This window comes from Mustela nigripes, chromosome 13, assembly GCF_022355385.1.
Source record: "Mustela nigripes isolate SB6536 chromosome 13, MUSNIG.SB6536, whole genome shotgun sequence".
Classification (NCBI taxonomy): Eukaryota; Metazoa; Chordata; class Mammalia; order Carnivora; family Mustelidae; genus Mustela; species Mustela nigripes.
The window spans coordinates 33,191,585-33,206,762 of record NC_081569.1 but is presented as its reverse complement, the minus strand read 5'-3'; the positions used below and the strand labels follow the sequence as shown (position 1 = coordinate 33,206,762).

Here is a 15,178-nt window from a genome sequence, read left to right as displayed (position 1 = left end):
TATTGAGCACTTACTATACGCTAAGGATTGAAGGAAATTCAAACATATGTCAGTTATTTCCTGGTTTAAAGGAGTTTGACATCTAGTAGTGAAATAACGCTTGTTCAGAACTTATGTATTAGTTTCCCATGAGATGTACAATTTAGCCATTTGGAAAATGGAGACATCGCTTTCAGTGGAGTGATCAGAAGAGGCTCTATTAGAAAGAAGGGCACTTTGAACAGATGTATGATTAAAGAGAGCTTTTTATTTAAGTATAATGTACACACATAAAAGTATACCTAGAAAGGCTATAGGCGAACTAAGTTTTCACAGAATGAACACACTAGTTCCATAACCAGCACTCTAGTTGTGTAACCACATGGACTATTATCGTACTCCAGGAGCCTTCTTCCAATCCTTCTGGGAGGGAGTAGGATTTTGTTAGATGAATGTAGATAGAATGTTAGTGAAGAAGACCTCATAGGATGTGGAAACTGAAAGGCAGGACCCATGTTTGAAGAATGGCTGGAAGAGTAGTTTGTTTGGATTGCCAGCTGGAGAACAGGGTTGGGTCCATGTTGTAGAGCCTTAAATGCCAAGCAAAGGAGTTAGATTTTATTAAATGCTAAAAGTTTTTGAGCAAGGGAGGAATATTTTGTAAGACTTTTAATGATGACTGGTAATTTACTGGTGATGGGAGAGGTGAATCTGGAGGTTGGGTGGCTGGTTGGGAAATTTCTATAATATCCAGATATGGGATAATTTTGGCCCTGCAGTGGTAGGTGAGGACAGAGACACAACTGTCCACAGGTGCTATAAAGTGCCACCAAAACCTAAAGGAATGTGCATCTTGAGGAAGAAGGAGGAGTCAAGAAAATTTCCTTCCATAGAACTAAGCAAGACAAAATTTAATAATTTTCTCAAGTAGCTCGTTGTTATTTACTTTTTTGTTAAGGACTACCACAGTCTTTGAATGCTGCTTCTCCAAGAAAGCTCTGAAAAAAATTTTTTTACAGTATTTATTTATTTATCCATTTTAGAAAGAGAGAGAGAACGCGCAAGCATGAGTAGGGAGAGAGGCACACAGAGAGGAACAGGAGTAGACTCCCTGCTAAGCATGGAGCCCCACACCTGGCCAGATCCCCCAACCCTGAAATCAAAACCCAAGGGGAAATCAAGAGTCAGTTTTTAACTGACTGAGCCACCCTGGTGCCCCATTTACAGTATTTAAATAAAACCGTGAGTTACTCTAAGGAAACTCCAAAGAAAGCAAATTACCTTCCAGACAAAGAGCATCCATTGTTAGTCAGAAACATGGACTGTTCCCTTTTCAAATGGGTGCATGTTAGAATAAATATTTTGCTGTGAAAAACTGACTCCAGCCAAGACTTCTGAAGATGTCATTTTATTTTTTAATATTTATTTATTTATTTAAGATTTTATTTATTTATTTGACAGAGATCGCAAGTAGATGGAGAGGCAGGCAGAGAGAGACAGAGAGAGGGAAGCAGGCTCCCTGCTGAGCAGAGAGCCCGATGCGGGACTCGATCCCAGGACCCTGAGATCATGACCTGAGCCGAAGGCTTAACCCACTGAGCCACCCAGGTGCCCTGAAGATGTCATTTTAAAAGCAAATTGTTGGGTGTTGCTCATCCTTCTTTTAAATGATTCTTAATTATCCAAATTTCTGCATAGGATGAATTAACTAATTAGCTTTAATGTATTTCTACAGAAAATGAAAAATTTCTGGAAGAAAAGGCCATGATATGTTTTCCTTTGACAACTTTTTATCACTTTGGCTATGTGGATCATTTAAAAATATATATAAGTTAAAGTATCAAATTAGGCTTTGCTTCTTCCATCAGGTCTTCCTTGAACCCCTTAGACTAGAGAACTTGGCTATCTATGTTGTCTCCTAGCAACTGGGGCAAACTGCATACTTTAGTGATATTACCTGTTTTGTCTGTCTTACTCAGTAGGTCTGAAGCTTCCTGGATGCAAAGGACATAGGGTTATCATTTTTCCTCTGGTAACTAGCAATGCATGGTACTCCTTAAACATAGGTGTAGGTTGAATGAATGAATAGATTGGATTGTCTATTTCAAAGAGCTGCCATGATGAAACAAAATGAGATGAAGTCTGTACAGACTGCTATTAAAAGGCATCTAATAGGTATTATTAGCTAATACTCTTTGGGGGGCAGGGCAATTATAGCTTAAGAATCAAGAAATATATTACTCTCCGAGTTAATTTATAAACTTTTAGCTGAAATGATATTATTGAAAGCCTAGATTCTCATTGAAAGACCACACTTTTTTTTTTTTGAGGCTTATAAATTAATTCAGCAGCTTAAGTAGGGAATATTACAGCAGAGAGGGAGGATCAAGTGGGAAAGCAAAGAAGTATAGCAGACTGTGATCGTATGGAAAGCGCTAGATCTTGTTTCCTCTTCTGTCTGGCACAGCACAAAGGGCTCCAGGTATACTTTTTTGTTAAGATTTTGTCTTTCTCTCTCTCTTTTTTAAACCACTGTCTTTACCACTATGTTTTATTGATGCTCTCCCCGTACCTCCATGTCATCTCTTTCTCTCCAAAGCAGCGGGTTTTTCACTCATCAAGTAATTATTGATGATCTAATATTTACTGTAGCGTTTTTCAAAATAGTTTCTTCGTTGTTTTTCCATAGCGCCAGCGCCTTATTCCTTAGAGGCTGCTGTTTGTTTCCGGAGTTTTTGATGCGTGCTGTCTCCAGGCACGGGGATCTGTCGGCGAATGGAAGGGAAGTTGAGAGCTGTCGTGTGTCCTTCCCCGGACCGCAAGAGAGGAAGGGAACTGATCTTGGGAAAGAGCACGTGGGGAGGAGGGGGGTGGGTACGGCCAAGACGACAGCCGGCTTTGCCTGGACCCCTCGACCTGAGGCTCTATCGCTAAAGCAGGATGGCACCAGTGCCCTGGAGCCTGGCTCTCGCTACGTCCCAGCCGCCGCCGCTCACCGAAGTCACTCGCGCAGCCTAAGTTCAGAACTTTTCCTCCCGCAGGGAGAGGAAGGGTGTTATTAAGTTTGAAAGGGAAGTCCCGCCCTCTTCCCGGATTCTGACTGGTCGGGGCCGGTCCCACCCCCTCCAGGGCCGCGGCAGGATTGGCTGTGGAAGGGGAGTCCCGTCGCCGGCCGGGGAGCGGTGGGCAGCCTGGGGCCCCCAGGTGGCAGGTGGGGCCGGGACCGCCGGCGCCGCCTCCTCCGCCTTCCTGAGGGCTCGCAGCCCGCGCACTTGAAGGTTCGCGCGCGGCAGAGGCGCGCTGCGCCGCCGGGAGCCGGACTGCGAAGACTTGGCCATGAAGAGTCTGAAGTCCCGCCTGAGGAGGCAGGACGCGTCCGGCCCCGCGTCGTCTGGCGCCGCCGCCACCGCCAGCGCGGTGAGTCCCGCGGCCCCTGCGCGTCCCGGGTTGCCGGCGCTGCCTTCCCGAGAGTCGGGGGGTCGTGTGCTCGGAAGCGCGCGCAGCTCTCCTCAGCTTGCCTTCGGCCGTCCCGCTCCGTCTCCCGGGGACTCCTTCCTCCGGCCGGGGCCGGGGGTCGGCGCGGAGACCCTGGGGACCCTCCCAGTCGCCGGCCCGGCGCAGCACCCGCCCCTCTCCCCACGGTCTCCGAGCTCCCGGGAGAAACCCCGGCGCTCTGCGGGCCACTGGGCCCCCTCCGCCATCCCGGCTTTCTGCGCTCCCCCCTGCGCCCGGCGACCCCGGCTCTTCGCCTCGCCCGGTGTTGGCCCGGCTGCCCACGCGCGCTCTGCCTGGCGGGGCCGGCGGGGGCCAGACGGGGGAGTCGCACCCCGCAGTCCGGGTGCGCCGGGCAGCGGACCCCGCGCCGGCCCGCGGCTCTCCGCACCCTCTGTGGGCCCGGGACTCGGAGGCTGGTGGCGCCGGGACGGGCGGGGGGGCGGGTGTCGTCGTGTGCGGGCTGCCTTCGCCGTATCACTGGGGAAGTTTGATTTCTGACGGAGGCAGGCGGAATCGGGTGGCGATCCTGGAAGCGGAGGTGAAACTGGGGAGTTTGGTTGTCCTTTGAGGCCGAGTTTCACCTGTGAGACAGATCCGTGCGGGACAGGCATTCGCTGGTTCGTCTGCAGCCTGGCCTCCGTGTGTGCACGCTAAGGAGCACTCAGGGCCTCTCTTTCGTTGGCAGGAGATCAGAAATCTTGAGAAACAGCCTGACTGCAGATGCTGGGGATTTAGATAATTTGGCAAGTCAGAAGAATGGCAATGTCATCAGCATTCTATAGTATTAAACGTTACTTAACAAGTCGTGAAGGGTCAGAAACGCCAATGAGATGTGATGCTCAAATTGCCCAGTTCCCCTTGGGAGTAATTAAAAAGGACCTTTATAATTAACGAAGTTTACCAAATGATTATATGTGCTTTTTATGAGAATACTAATTAATCTGCTTTTGGTTAGGAGTTAATTCAGAATTGTGGCTTACTCAATTCTGACTTTCTGGGATGATTTTACTTAGACTTAACAGGAAATTGTGGCAAAACTAGGCTCCTTAATTTCCAGTTAAAAAAAAAAGAGAGTTGTAGGTGGCATGATATTTGATGATTTGATGTTGATTAATAAAGCATGAAATTAATTTATAAGCATATAGGAGAGATTATTTTGTTTCACATTGTTTTTTAGATAATTGACAAATGTCGTTTAGTGTGTGAGAGGTCACTGTGGTTGAGTTAATAAAGATTCAGCTTTTTTGTAGTACAGGTTGTGTTTCATTTTTATAAAAGATAGCTTTTTTATATTTATTTGCTGTATTTTCCCATTTTCTTTGGCTTGCACTACAGATCCACATTCCACCTAGAGATTTTTATACCTTAATTTTATCCCGTTTTCTAGAAATGCAGAGTATTTTTTATTGCTATTATCAGCATGCCTGTTTGCATTGTATACATTTGGAACATTAAGTGCATCTCCCTCAACTTAAATCTTAGCACTTACTTAACTGAGCATTCTTTTTCTTAAAATAGCATAAAAATAAAGAGAAATACATAGTATAAAAAGGTAGAACCTGTCGGCTTAGAAAACATGAACATCTGTTTAAGTTAAATACTAGAATAAATTTTGGGAAAAATATTTAAATGAAAATAATTGAGTTGATGACTAATAAAACCAAACTAAGGTAGAATAAAGTGAATGTACAGGAGAAGTAGGTTCCTTTTGCTTTCAATCCATACCATAATCCCTAATGTCAGATTTGGTCACAAGTATGTACTGTTGGTGTTACCAGTTGCTTGCCTCTTCCTCCAGGGAGAGTTTAGCATATGCAAGCCAATAGGAATGTAAATATTCACCCTTTATTAGAATGGTAGCACACTGTACTTGTTGTTCTATATCCTTTTTTAAAACTGTAAATAATTAGGCCCATTCAGAGCATCTCCCTTCAAATCCTGCTGTAATATACAATGATGAATAAGCCTGTGTATATTTCAAGTGTGTGTGTGTGTGTGTGTGTGTCTGTGTCATAAAAGTGGAATTGCTCCGTTAAAGGATGTGGCGCATTTGCAATACTGAAGAATGCTGTTAAATTTCCTTCATCATGTACCCCATGTGTGAAAAATTACTTTTTCCATGCTTGTAAGACCCCACTGCATGTTCTTTTTTTTCATTAACAGTTTATCCTTTCCATTTTTCTGTTGGGTTGCTGATTTTTTAAAATTCATTTGTATGTACTCTATATGAAGGCAATTACTCATTTTGATATGAATAGTATGTTTTCTTAATTGGTTATTTGTCTTATGACTTTGTTTATGGTGGCTTTTGCTATGCAGAAAGTGGTTATTTTTATGCAATTGAATTTGTCATCCCTCTGTGACTTGTATTTACATAGTATCTTGATCTTTCTACTCTTCAATATTAAAAAACAAAAAATTCTACCTAGTTTCTTTTAGTTTTTTAATTTGTTTCATTTTTTTTTTTAACATTTAAGTTAAATGTTTGATCCGTATAGAATCTATTCTGATATAAGTTAAGGGGCATATATCTTGCTTTTTTTTTTCCTCCCCATGATTACTGAATTTGAATCTTAAAGCAGTCATTTTAATTATCATGGAAATAATCACAATATGCTCCGCACAACTTTGATTTGAGGACAAAAATCTTAGATGTGTATTTCATAAATATTTTTTCTTGTTTAAGCTTATGTATCTGAAAGAGATGCGTTAGCAATAGACCGATGTATATATTTTATAGTATGTGAAATACAGAATCTTAACATGCTAAATTATATGTAGGAAAAAATCATTTAAAATAGTCTGAATACTATCATAGTTTAGAGCTCACGCAACAGAAGTTATGCTTATACACATATATATAAGTGTAGTTCATAATTATCAACTGTGGGTAAAATACAGTTGAGGATTTGTCCTATACTAACTGAATCTGGAGATAGCTGCCTCTTTTAATCATAAAATAAGACTATTTTGTTGTTGACATTTATCTTAATTACTAAATTGGAGCTTCAGATTTCTGAAAGGGGTAATTAAATGACTGTAAATGCCATTTCAAATCTAGTCAATTATATGTGCAATTATATGTACAATTATATGTACAGTGAGAATAGGCTATTCCATTTTCACCTAGTTCAGACTAGGAAAATTGAGTAATTAAAATTAAGGGGGTGTATTTCAAGAACTAGTAGATGTACTGCAAACAAATATTGTAAGCAGACACGGTCCCTACACTTAACATTTGTAGTGGAGGAAACCCTTGATTGTTAGTTATCTCTGATATGGGAGACTGTGGTTATTTTTGCTGCCATTTCTCTAGGCTGCTCTGACTTTGGAACATGAATTCTGTAAATGAGCAACCAAATATGTACAAAAGCATCTTGTTAATGTTTCAGGACCCTGAAAAAATATTGCTTTTTCTAAAAACATTTAGAGTTACAAATATAGCAACTGAAAAATATCTTCAAAAAAATTTCTTTGGTTCCCACTAAGAACAGAAGTTTGAGATGTTTGGGGGGCCTGAATGGCTCCGTTGGTCAAATGTCCTACTCTTGATTTTGGCTCAGGTCATGATCTCAGGGTCATGAGATGGAGCCTTGCATTGGGCTCCCCGCTAAGTGAGATGCTCTCTGTTCCAACCCCTCACCCTGCCTTCTCAGGCACTCATATGTTTTCTCTCAAATAAATAAATAAATCGTTAAGAAAAAATAGAAGTTTGAGATGTTTAGAAAGCATAAAGGATTATGTTTTGTCTCAGTTGTGGTTTTGAAAATGAGGGTTTTGTGTTTCCCTCTTAGGGTTTGGAGTATGTTTGATAAGATGTTAATATTATAACAGTGATTTTGGGGTAATATAAATAAGATCACAGATCATTATGTTTAAACTCATGATACTTAATTGAGCACTGTTTACTCAATTTAATTAAAGCTGATGCCAACCTTTGATTAAAATGTTTACCTTAAAATTTTATTCAGACAGTTTCCTAGAGTTACCCCTTCCTTGTATTTCTTGTGTTCTTGAAGGAAGATCGCAGTAAAGAAGACCTGTATTTATACTTTTGATGTCAACCCAGGTCATCATGGTGATTTGAATTGCTGAATTTTATTATAATACCAAAGCAGAATGTTTGAGTTGCTTTGGTACATCTTTTGGTACACGATGGGGCCAATAATTTAAATGATGAGCAATTAATAATTTAAATTCTTTATTTTTATTATTATTTTAGATTTATTTATTTATTTGACAGAGAGAGAGATAGACAGAGATCACAATTAGGCAGAGAGGCAGGTAGAGAGAGAGGGGGAAGCAGGCTCCCTGCCAAGCAGAGAGCCCAATGTGAAGTTTGTTCCCAGGACCCTGAGATCATGAGCTGAGCCAAAGGCAGAGGCTTAACCCACTGAGCCACTCAGGTGCCCCAACAATTTAAATTCTTTAAATAAGAGTGTTACAGTGATTATATATCTGTACATATTCTGAAATTTAAAATGATTACTTCAGGAATTGGACCTAGGTAAGCAGTAACCTTATTTAATTTGGAAAACATTTATGGAAAACATAATTTGGACTTAAGAGTGAATTAATAATTAGATCCTTTGTTAAGAAATAGATAATACCAAGTTGGAAGCAGAAAATGTGCAAATTGAGCCTGGAATCTTTTGTTCCCCTTGAAAGCAAGGAGACTGTCAAAGATTAGGACTTAGGAGTCAACTTGAAGAGGTTCCCACTTGACCCATGATGGGACAGTTCCATCAATAGTAAGGATAATATGACAGTGTATCAAAATCTTGAAATCTGTGATTTCGTAATTATGATTAGAAAAACAGGAGGAAGTTGTCACTTTTGGAGGATGCTAGAGAGCTGATGTATTCTTTTAAGAACCAGAAAATAAAGACAAAGAAAGAGGTATGCTTTTCCTCAGGCTAACCGAGAATTTGATGAGAGAAGTTCCTCTTTTATGCAGGGTGTTTTATTCCAGCTAAGAGAAAAAGGGAGATGGAATTAGTATATCACAATTTTACACCTTCTAATGAATTGATGGATCTAGGGCAGAGACAGTGATTACAATTGGCTACTAATGTCTCAAAAAGAAAGAAAACCAGATGTAATTTATCTCCTGATGGAAATATTCATTACTGCCTATGAATATAGTCTTGCCAAAAGAATCAAACCTGAATATGACAGGCTTCTAGATCTTTCCTCCATTTAATAGAAAATGTAGGGATGGAGGAACAATGGGATGCAATGAGCGTAATTATGATCGTGGGAAATGCTTGGAACAAATGGCCTAGTTTCTTCAAAAATAAATTATAAGAAGAAAAAAATGGGGGAGAAATCTAGAGATTAAAAGAGACTTAGGGGCGCCTGGGTGGCTCAGTGGGTTAAGCCGCTGCCTTTGGCTCAGGTCATGATCTCAGGGGCCTGGGATCGAGTCCCACATTGGGCTATCTGCTCAGCAGGGAGCCTGCTTCCTCTTCTCTCTCTGCCTGCCTCTCTGCCTACTTGTGATCTCTGTCTGTTAAATAAATAAATAAAATCTTTAAAAAAAAAAAAAAAAGAGACTTAGGAGGGCGCCTAGGTGGCTCAGTGGGTTAAGCTGCTGCCTTTGGCTCGGGTCATGATCTCAGGGTCCTGGGATCGAGTCCCGCATCGGGCTCTCTGCTCAGCAGGGGGCCTGCTTCCCTTCCTCTCTATCTGCCTGCTTCTCTGCCTACTTGTGATCTCTGTCTGTCAAATAAATAAATAAAATCTTAAAAAAAAAAAAAAGAGACTTAGGAGACATATTGATTATAATGATAGACTTCATTTAGATCTTGATTAATAATAAAAATAGGGGCACCTGGATGGCTTAGTCTGTTAAGCATCTGCTCAGGTCATGACCTCAGGGTCCTGGGATTGAGCCCCACATAGGGCTCCCTGCTCAGGGGAAGATCAGCTTCTCTCTCTTCCTCTGGGTAATGTGGTCGTATGTTTGCAAAGTGTTTTTATCTTTAAGAGAAACATTTAGAAGTGTACTATCTACAGATGAAATGATGTGAAGTGGAATTTGTTTCCAAATAATCTGTGAGTGAGCGGGTAGGAGAAGAGAGTAGGGGGTACAAGTTGAAATGGGATTGGTCATGAATTAATTGTTGTAGTTGGCTGGTTCATGACACTATCGTATTTACTTTTTGTGATGCTACTGTATATTCTATATATTCTAAAATTTCTGTCATAAGAAAAATCTAGTCATAGCCTTCAACTTTTAAGAGAGCTAAACAAAAAATAATAATACCTTATGTTAAAACACATTGATAGAGGTGTATATAAATTGCTGTGGGAGCACAGATGTGTAGGGTGGGGTCAGGGAAGAGGCTGGAAGGTGAAGGTGATTCTGGGCCAGATGGGCAGTCTAAAGGGCTTTCCAGGCAAGAGAACAGCCAAGTGCAGCGTGGTGTGGAGCTGTGAAATTAGAGTGCTCTGAGGGAGCACCAGGTTTGGAAAGGAGCTTTGGTGTTTTGGTAGGGGGTGGTGCAGATGAGGTATGGACGAGAATTTGGATGGGGCAGCTGGGGCAGCTGGGTGAAATAGTTAAAAGGAAGGCTTTGCCTTTTTTTTTTTTTTTTTAAAGATTTTATTTATTTATTTGACAGACAGAGATTACAAGTAGAGAGAGAGAGAGAGAGGGAGGGGGGAGCAGGCTCACTGCTGAGCAGAGAGCTGGATGCGGGACTCGATTCCAGGACCCTGAGATCATGACCTGAGCCATAGGCAGAAGCTTTAACCCAGTAAGCCTCCCAGGCGCCCCACCTTTTAGTTTTTTTAACCTGAGTTAAAAGTTTGGATTCCTTGACGAGTTTAAATCCTTGTTCAGAGAGATTTCTAATTGGAGCGGGTAAAGTTTCATCTGAAGAAGTTATTCTGTTGATGAGGTAACAAGTTCACCCTTTTCCCCTTCCCCCTAGAATTAGCTAATAGCCAGCAACATTATTATCAGCCCTGTTTAATTTACAGTGAAATGCTTGGTAAAGAAATCTACATCCAAGAATTTTGGACTTAAACATTATAACTCATGTATTTTATCTCTATCATAATGGAGGATTTAAGTATCCTGTTAGGAATCATGCAAACATTTGCCCAGACACCTAAGGAATGTAACAAATGGTTGAAAATTTCCACCTGCCCGAGCTTATTTATGCAAGAGCAATCAAATTGATTTCTGTAGGGAATTTAATTTGCCAAAAAATGTTGATTGAAATGTACTTACTGAAATTGTAAATAGAAAGGTGGACTAATATATGCTTATTGCCTCATTTTCCTAAATCATAAAATAACTAAATGCTTTATATATGTCTAGCTTAAATATATAACACAAAAATATAGGAATAAATTTACCTGTTGTCCCCAAAACGATTTCCTCTTTTGTATTTTTGTTAGCCTCAGAAATCTTGGCTATTAATGACGTTGACTAATTTATTCCTGAATGATATAGTCTCCAAAATGATGTGCAAATGATGAACTGATATAGTTGAGTTACTAAAGCTCTGGCAAAAGATGCGATATCATAAACTGTAATTACACAATCGAATCAGACCTGCTAAGTGCCCTTGAGAGAGAGTAGGTATGTGACTGAACCCGTCAAGGTAAATGGCTGTCTATTGTTTTAAAAATCTTGCCCCACCCTCCAAAGGGCATACATGGTCAGGGTAGAAAACAAAATATAGTTGAAGATAAAGAATAAAACATGTCCCCATGCCATATCATAAACCACTGCTTATGCTATTTTTAAATTTTCCAGATTGCCTCTTTGTTGTTCAATCAGCATTTAATTACCTTGATGCTATAGTAATGATATGTGTATAATTTATTGAATCATATTTGATTCTAATAACCCCCATATTTAAAATTATAAGTCATTTGAAATGATTGGAGCAGATGTAAATGTCCCATTAGGAATACTAAGTAAATGCTAGTGAATTACTTGAAAAGAAGTTAGTTATAAGAAATCCAAGTGCCCATAGCCAATATTTCTTGAGCATGTATGCCCCAGCATTGTTCCAAGTGCTTTACCTTAGCTTACTTAAACCTCACAGCAGCCCTAAGAAGTCAGTACCATTGCCATCATTTTATAGACATTTTATAGATAAATAGTTTACTTGCCTCAGGTGCCATACCTAATAAGTGGAGATCAGGTAGCTCGACCCTGGAACCCATGTTTTTAACTATTGTGAAATGGTAGAATTTCAAATGTAAAGCTATGACATTTGTTCTTATATTGTTTATTGTCTTATATTCTTGAGCTATATACTAAAGAAAATTGGAGGGAGGAGTGTTTAGGGGGAAGGGAGGCATTTTATGTTAAGTCTCAAAACCAATTTGTGTTCCTTCCAGCACTGTATACAGTTGTTGCATTCACTACACCTTTCCAGTAATATGATTTAGAACATATTCGTCAACTTGATTGGAAAAATAATACAGCTTTAACAAAATACAGCTTTAATTTGTGTTTTTGATTTCTAGGCAGTGTGGACATACATTTCTATGCTTATTGCCACTTTTACTTCTTGTTTTAGGAACTGTTTGTGTTTGACCATTTTTTCCTTTTGATGCCTTGTTCTTGTTGATCTCTGGGCGTTATATCTTAATTTTTGCTACTTGGCTTATTATAGCTTTGAGAGTAGTGTGTGTCTCACTATAGCTGTGTTGCTGACACCTTCCCTTGTATTCCAGTTTTTGTTTTATGTACTTAATTTTGTGATAATTGGTACATTAAGACTGTTGGCTATTTTATATTCACTGTGGAGTGTAAATAATGGTATAAAAGTCCTTAATTTGTCCCATTAAACTTTTGTCTTGAATTCTACTTTGTCATATTATCTGTGATATTCTTACCTGTTTTGCTTTTTTGATTTTGTGTGTGTGTGTATTTGCCCAACACAGTATCCTACAGTTCTTGGTTTTATTTATTTTTATTTTTTAAAGATTTTATTTATTTATTTGACAGAGAGAGATGACAAGCAGGCAGAGAGGCAGGCAGAGAGAGAGAGGAGGAAGCAGGCTCCCTGCTGAGCAGAGAGCCCGATTTGGGGCTCGATCCCAGGACCCTGGGATCATGACCCGAGCAGAAGACAGCGGCTTAACCCACTGAGCCACCCAGGCGTCCCCAGTTCTTGGTTTTAAATATTTAGGAGGATGTATGGGTGAAACCAGTGCTGAGAATCCAGTAGAACTGAAAAGTGGGCTTACTGTCTGGAGATGTGCATGTACAAGTGTGTACCATGGGGTATATACTTTTTTTTTGCGGGGGGATGATATGTTTTTAATATTAACCTTATTGATAATGTTGTCAGGATTTGACATTACCTCTGTGATAAGGTTTTCCCGTTCAGGTGCACAAATAATTATTTTTTTCAATCTCAGTGACTTTTGGTTCATTTTTTTTTTTTTTAACCAGATTGTGAAATAATTAGAGGGAAGAGGGGAAGGATATGTACATCATGCTTTCTAAACTAAAAAAGTGAGTGTATAATTTTTCTTCTAGCTTGTTTTTGTTATTCCATGATTTTCTCATCTGCAGGGTACTTACCTTGTACAGAGGTTGGGGGTCCTTGAAAAGAGTCTCCCGTGGAGAAGCCTAATTGGTATAGTTGGGTTCTAGTGAGGGTATCACACACTGATCTTTTTAGCCCTGTAAGGGAGGAAAAGCCCACAAACACTTGCTGATTTACATGTGAGAGATATTTTTAATGAGAGCTCTTTTTATGATTCATCTCTTTTTTTAAATGTTGGATTCTTTTTAAAAATTAACATTTTATTTAAAAAAAAAAACTTTATGAAACAGAAACAACATTTGTGGTAGTGGCTAAGTAGATAAAGGTGGAACATGGAGTGTTTCCTCAGCCTTAGAAAAGCCAAATTGTGGGCCAAAGAATGTCCATTCATAGCTCCTGCAGCCCTGCCTGGGGCAGAATGGAGGGGGGGGCAGGGTGTCAGGTCACTTGGGTCTGAGTCTTGCTGCCCCTTTGTGACCTTAGGCAAGTTACTGAAATTTGTTTCCTCATTTGGAAAATGGGATTAATAATTATAGTTAAGAACTCAGTAAATGTTATTTCTCTTTATTACTAACTGAAAAATCTCACTAAGGGTCTTTCCACTTTTATCCTTCATAACCAGATGAACCACAGTCTTTCCTGATCTTTTCCTTTCCCATTTCCAAAGTCTCTACAAGAGACTTTTAGATTGAGATCTTCAAAAGACTATCTACTCTAGCCTCTTGCGCAAGAGGTGTCTCTACTTTTCATTTGTTAAAAAAAAAAAAAAAAGTTTCTTGAAGGCCTAGGCTGAGCAGGAGGGAATGAGAAGCAGTGGAAGACAAGAGGCTCAAAGTATGGTGGGGGAGTTCTATAAACAGGTAATACAAAGTCATAACTGATGTGACAGGGGACTGTTCCAGTCTCCGGCTGAGGAGTTGGTGAAGGTGATTTTGTTTTTGTTTTTAAATAGGATGAGTTGCTGTTGCTGTTTTTTTAAAAAAGTTGAGGGGAGATTCACAGAATGTAAAATTATTTATTTTATTTATTTTAAATTTATTTTTAAAAAATATTTAATTTATTTATTTGACAGAGAGAGGGCATAAGCAGTGGGGAGGGGTGGAGGGAGAGGGAGAAGCAGAGCAAGGACCCCCATGCAGGGATTCGATCCCAGGTCCCTGGGATTATGACCTGAAGCCAAAGGCAGGTGCTTAATTGACTGAGCCACCTTTAGTGCCCCTAAAATTAATCATTTTAAAGTGAACAGTTCAGTGGCATATAGCATGTTCACAGTGTTATGTAACTGCCATCTCTGTCCAGATTTAGAACATTCTCATCACCCCAGAAGGAAACCCTGTACCCATTAAGAAGTTGCCTGTGTGATCCGGGAAAGGATGAAACTGCTCTCCCAGGCAACAGCAAGAGCAAAGGCATGAAGTGAAGAGCCCTGAGTTGGGGGAGAGGGTAGTTGGTTTGCAGCTTAGCATTGGTGAACCCTAGAATAATAGGCAAGGGGATGGAGTAGGAGATAGGAGGGGAGATTGGGGCTAAATCTTAGAATGGCTTAAAATATGCCATATTTTCAGAGTGTTGAACTTTGTCCTGTGTGTTCAGAAGTTGGGAATCACAGGATCAAAGGTCTTCTGGGTTGATTACTTGGTAGCTCTGTTCAGGATCTTGAAGGGGTCAAGCTTGGCCCAGATGGCTGGTGTATGAGGCTGCTACCATAGTTAGGCAGGAATTCGTGAGGGCCAGAATCATTCTGCAAGGGACAGAGAGGAGGGCACCATGAGAGAAACTGGAATATGAGCCCCAGAGAAGTTGTGACTTGTGAAAGTCACACATGGTCAACAGATTAGAGCCCCTGCCTGCTGGCCCTGAGCCAGCCCCACTGAGCGCCCGGGGTGTGCTGCAGTGTTGCGGAGGTGCAGTCCCTGGCTAGAGGTAATTGTGTTCTAGAACACCACCTGTGTCTTCTTGTATGCTAGCACGTTAGCCTTGTTTTCATGTGACTTGCTGTATAACCAGGTTGGATGTGTAGCTCAATGTTCTGATGGTGTTGCTTGCAAAAATATTTCTGAAAGTTTAACTTACATTGCTAATAATCATAAACACAGATGTTGAGTATATATCGAATTTGTTTTCTCCAACTTTTATGAAAAATTGAAATAGAAAATTAGAAAGAATAGCATAGTGAACTA

General features: G+C 40.4%; 1 protein-coding gene across 1 annotated transcript in view; it reads left to right on the top strand.

Annotated features, from left to right (window-relative positions):
* The first annotated feature begins 3,136 nt into the window (after positions 1-3,136).
* Positions 3,137-15,178, top strand: part of UACA (uveal autoantigen with coiled-coil domains and ankyrin repeats) — an 86,854-nt gene continuing 74,812 nt past the window's right edge. The window contains exon 1 of the mRNA XM_059371944.1: positions 3,137-3,396. Coding sequence (XP_059227927.1) covers positions 3,316-3,396 — 81 coding nt within the window. The 5' untranslated portion in view covers positions 3,137-3,315. The remainder of the gene's footprint in view (positions 3,397-15,178) is intronic.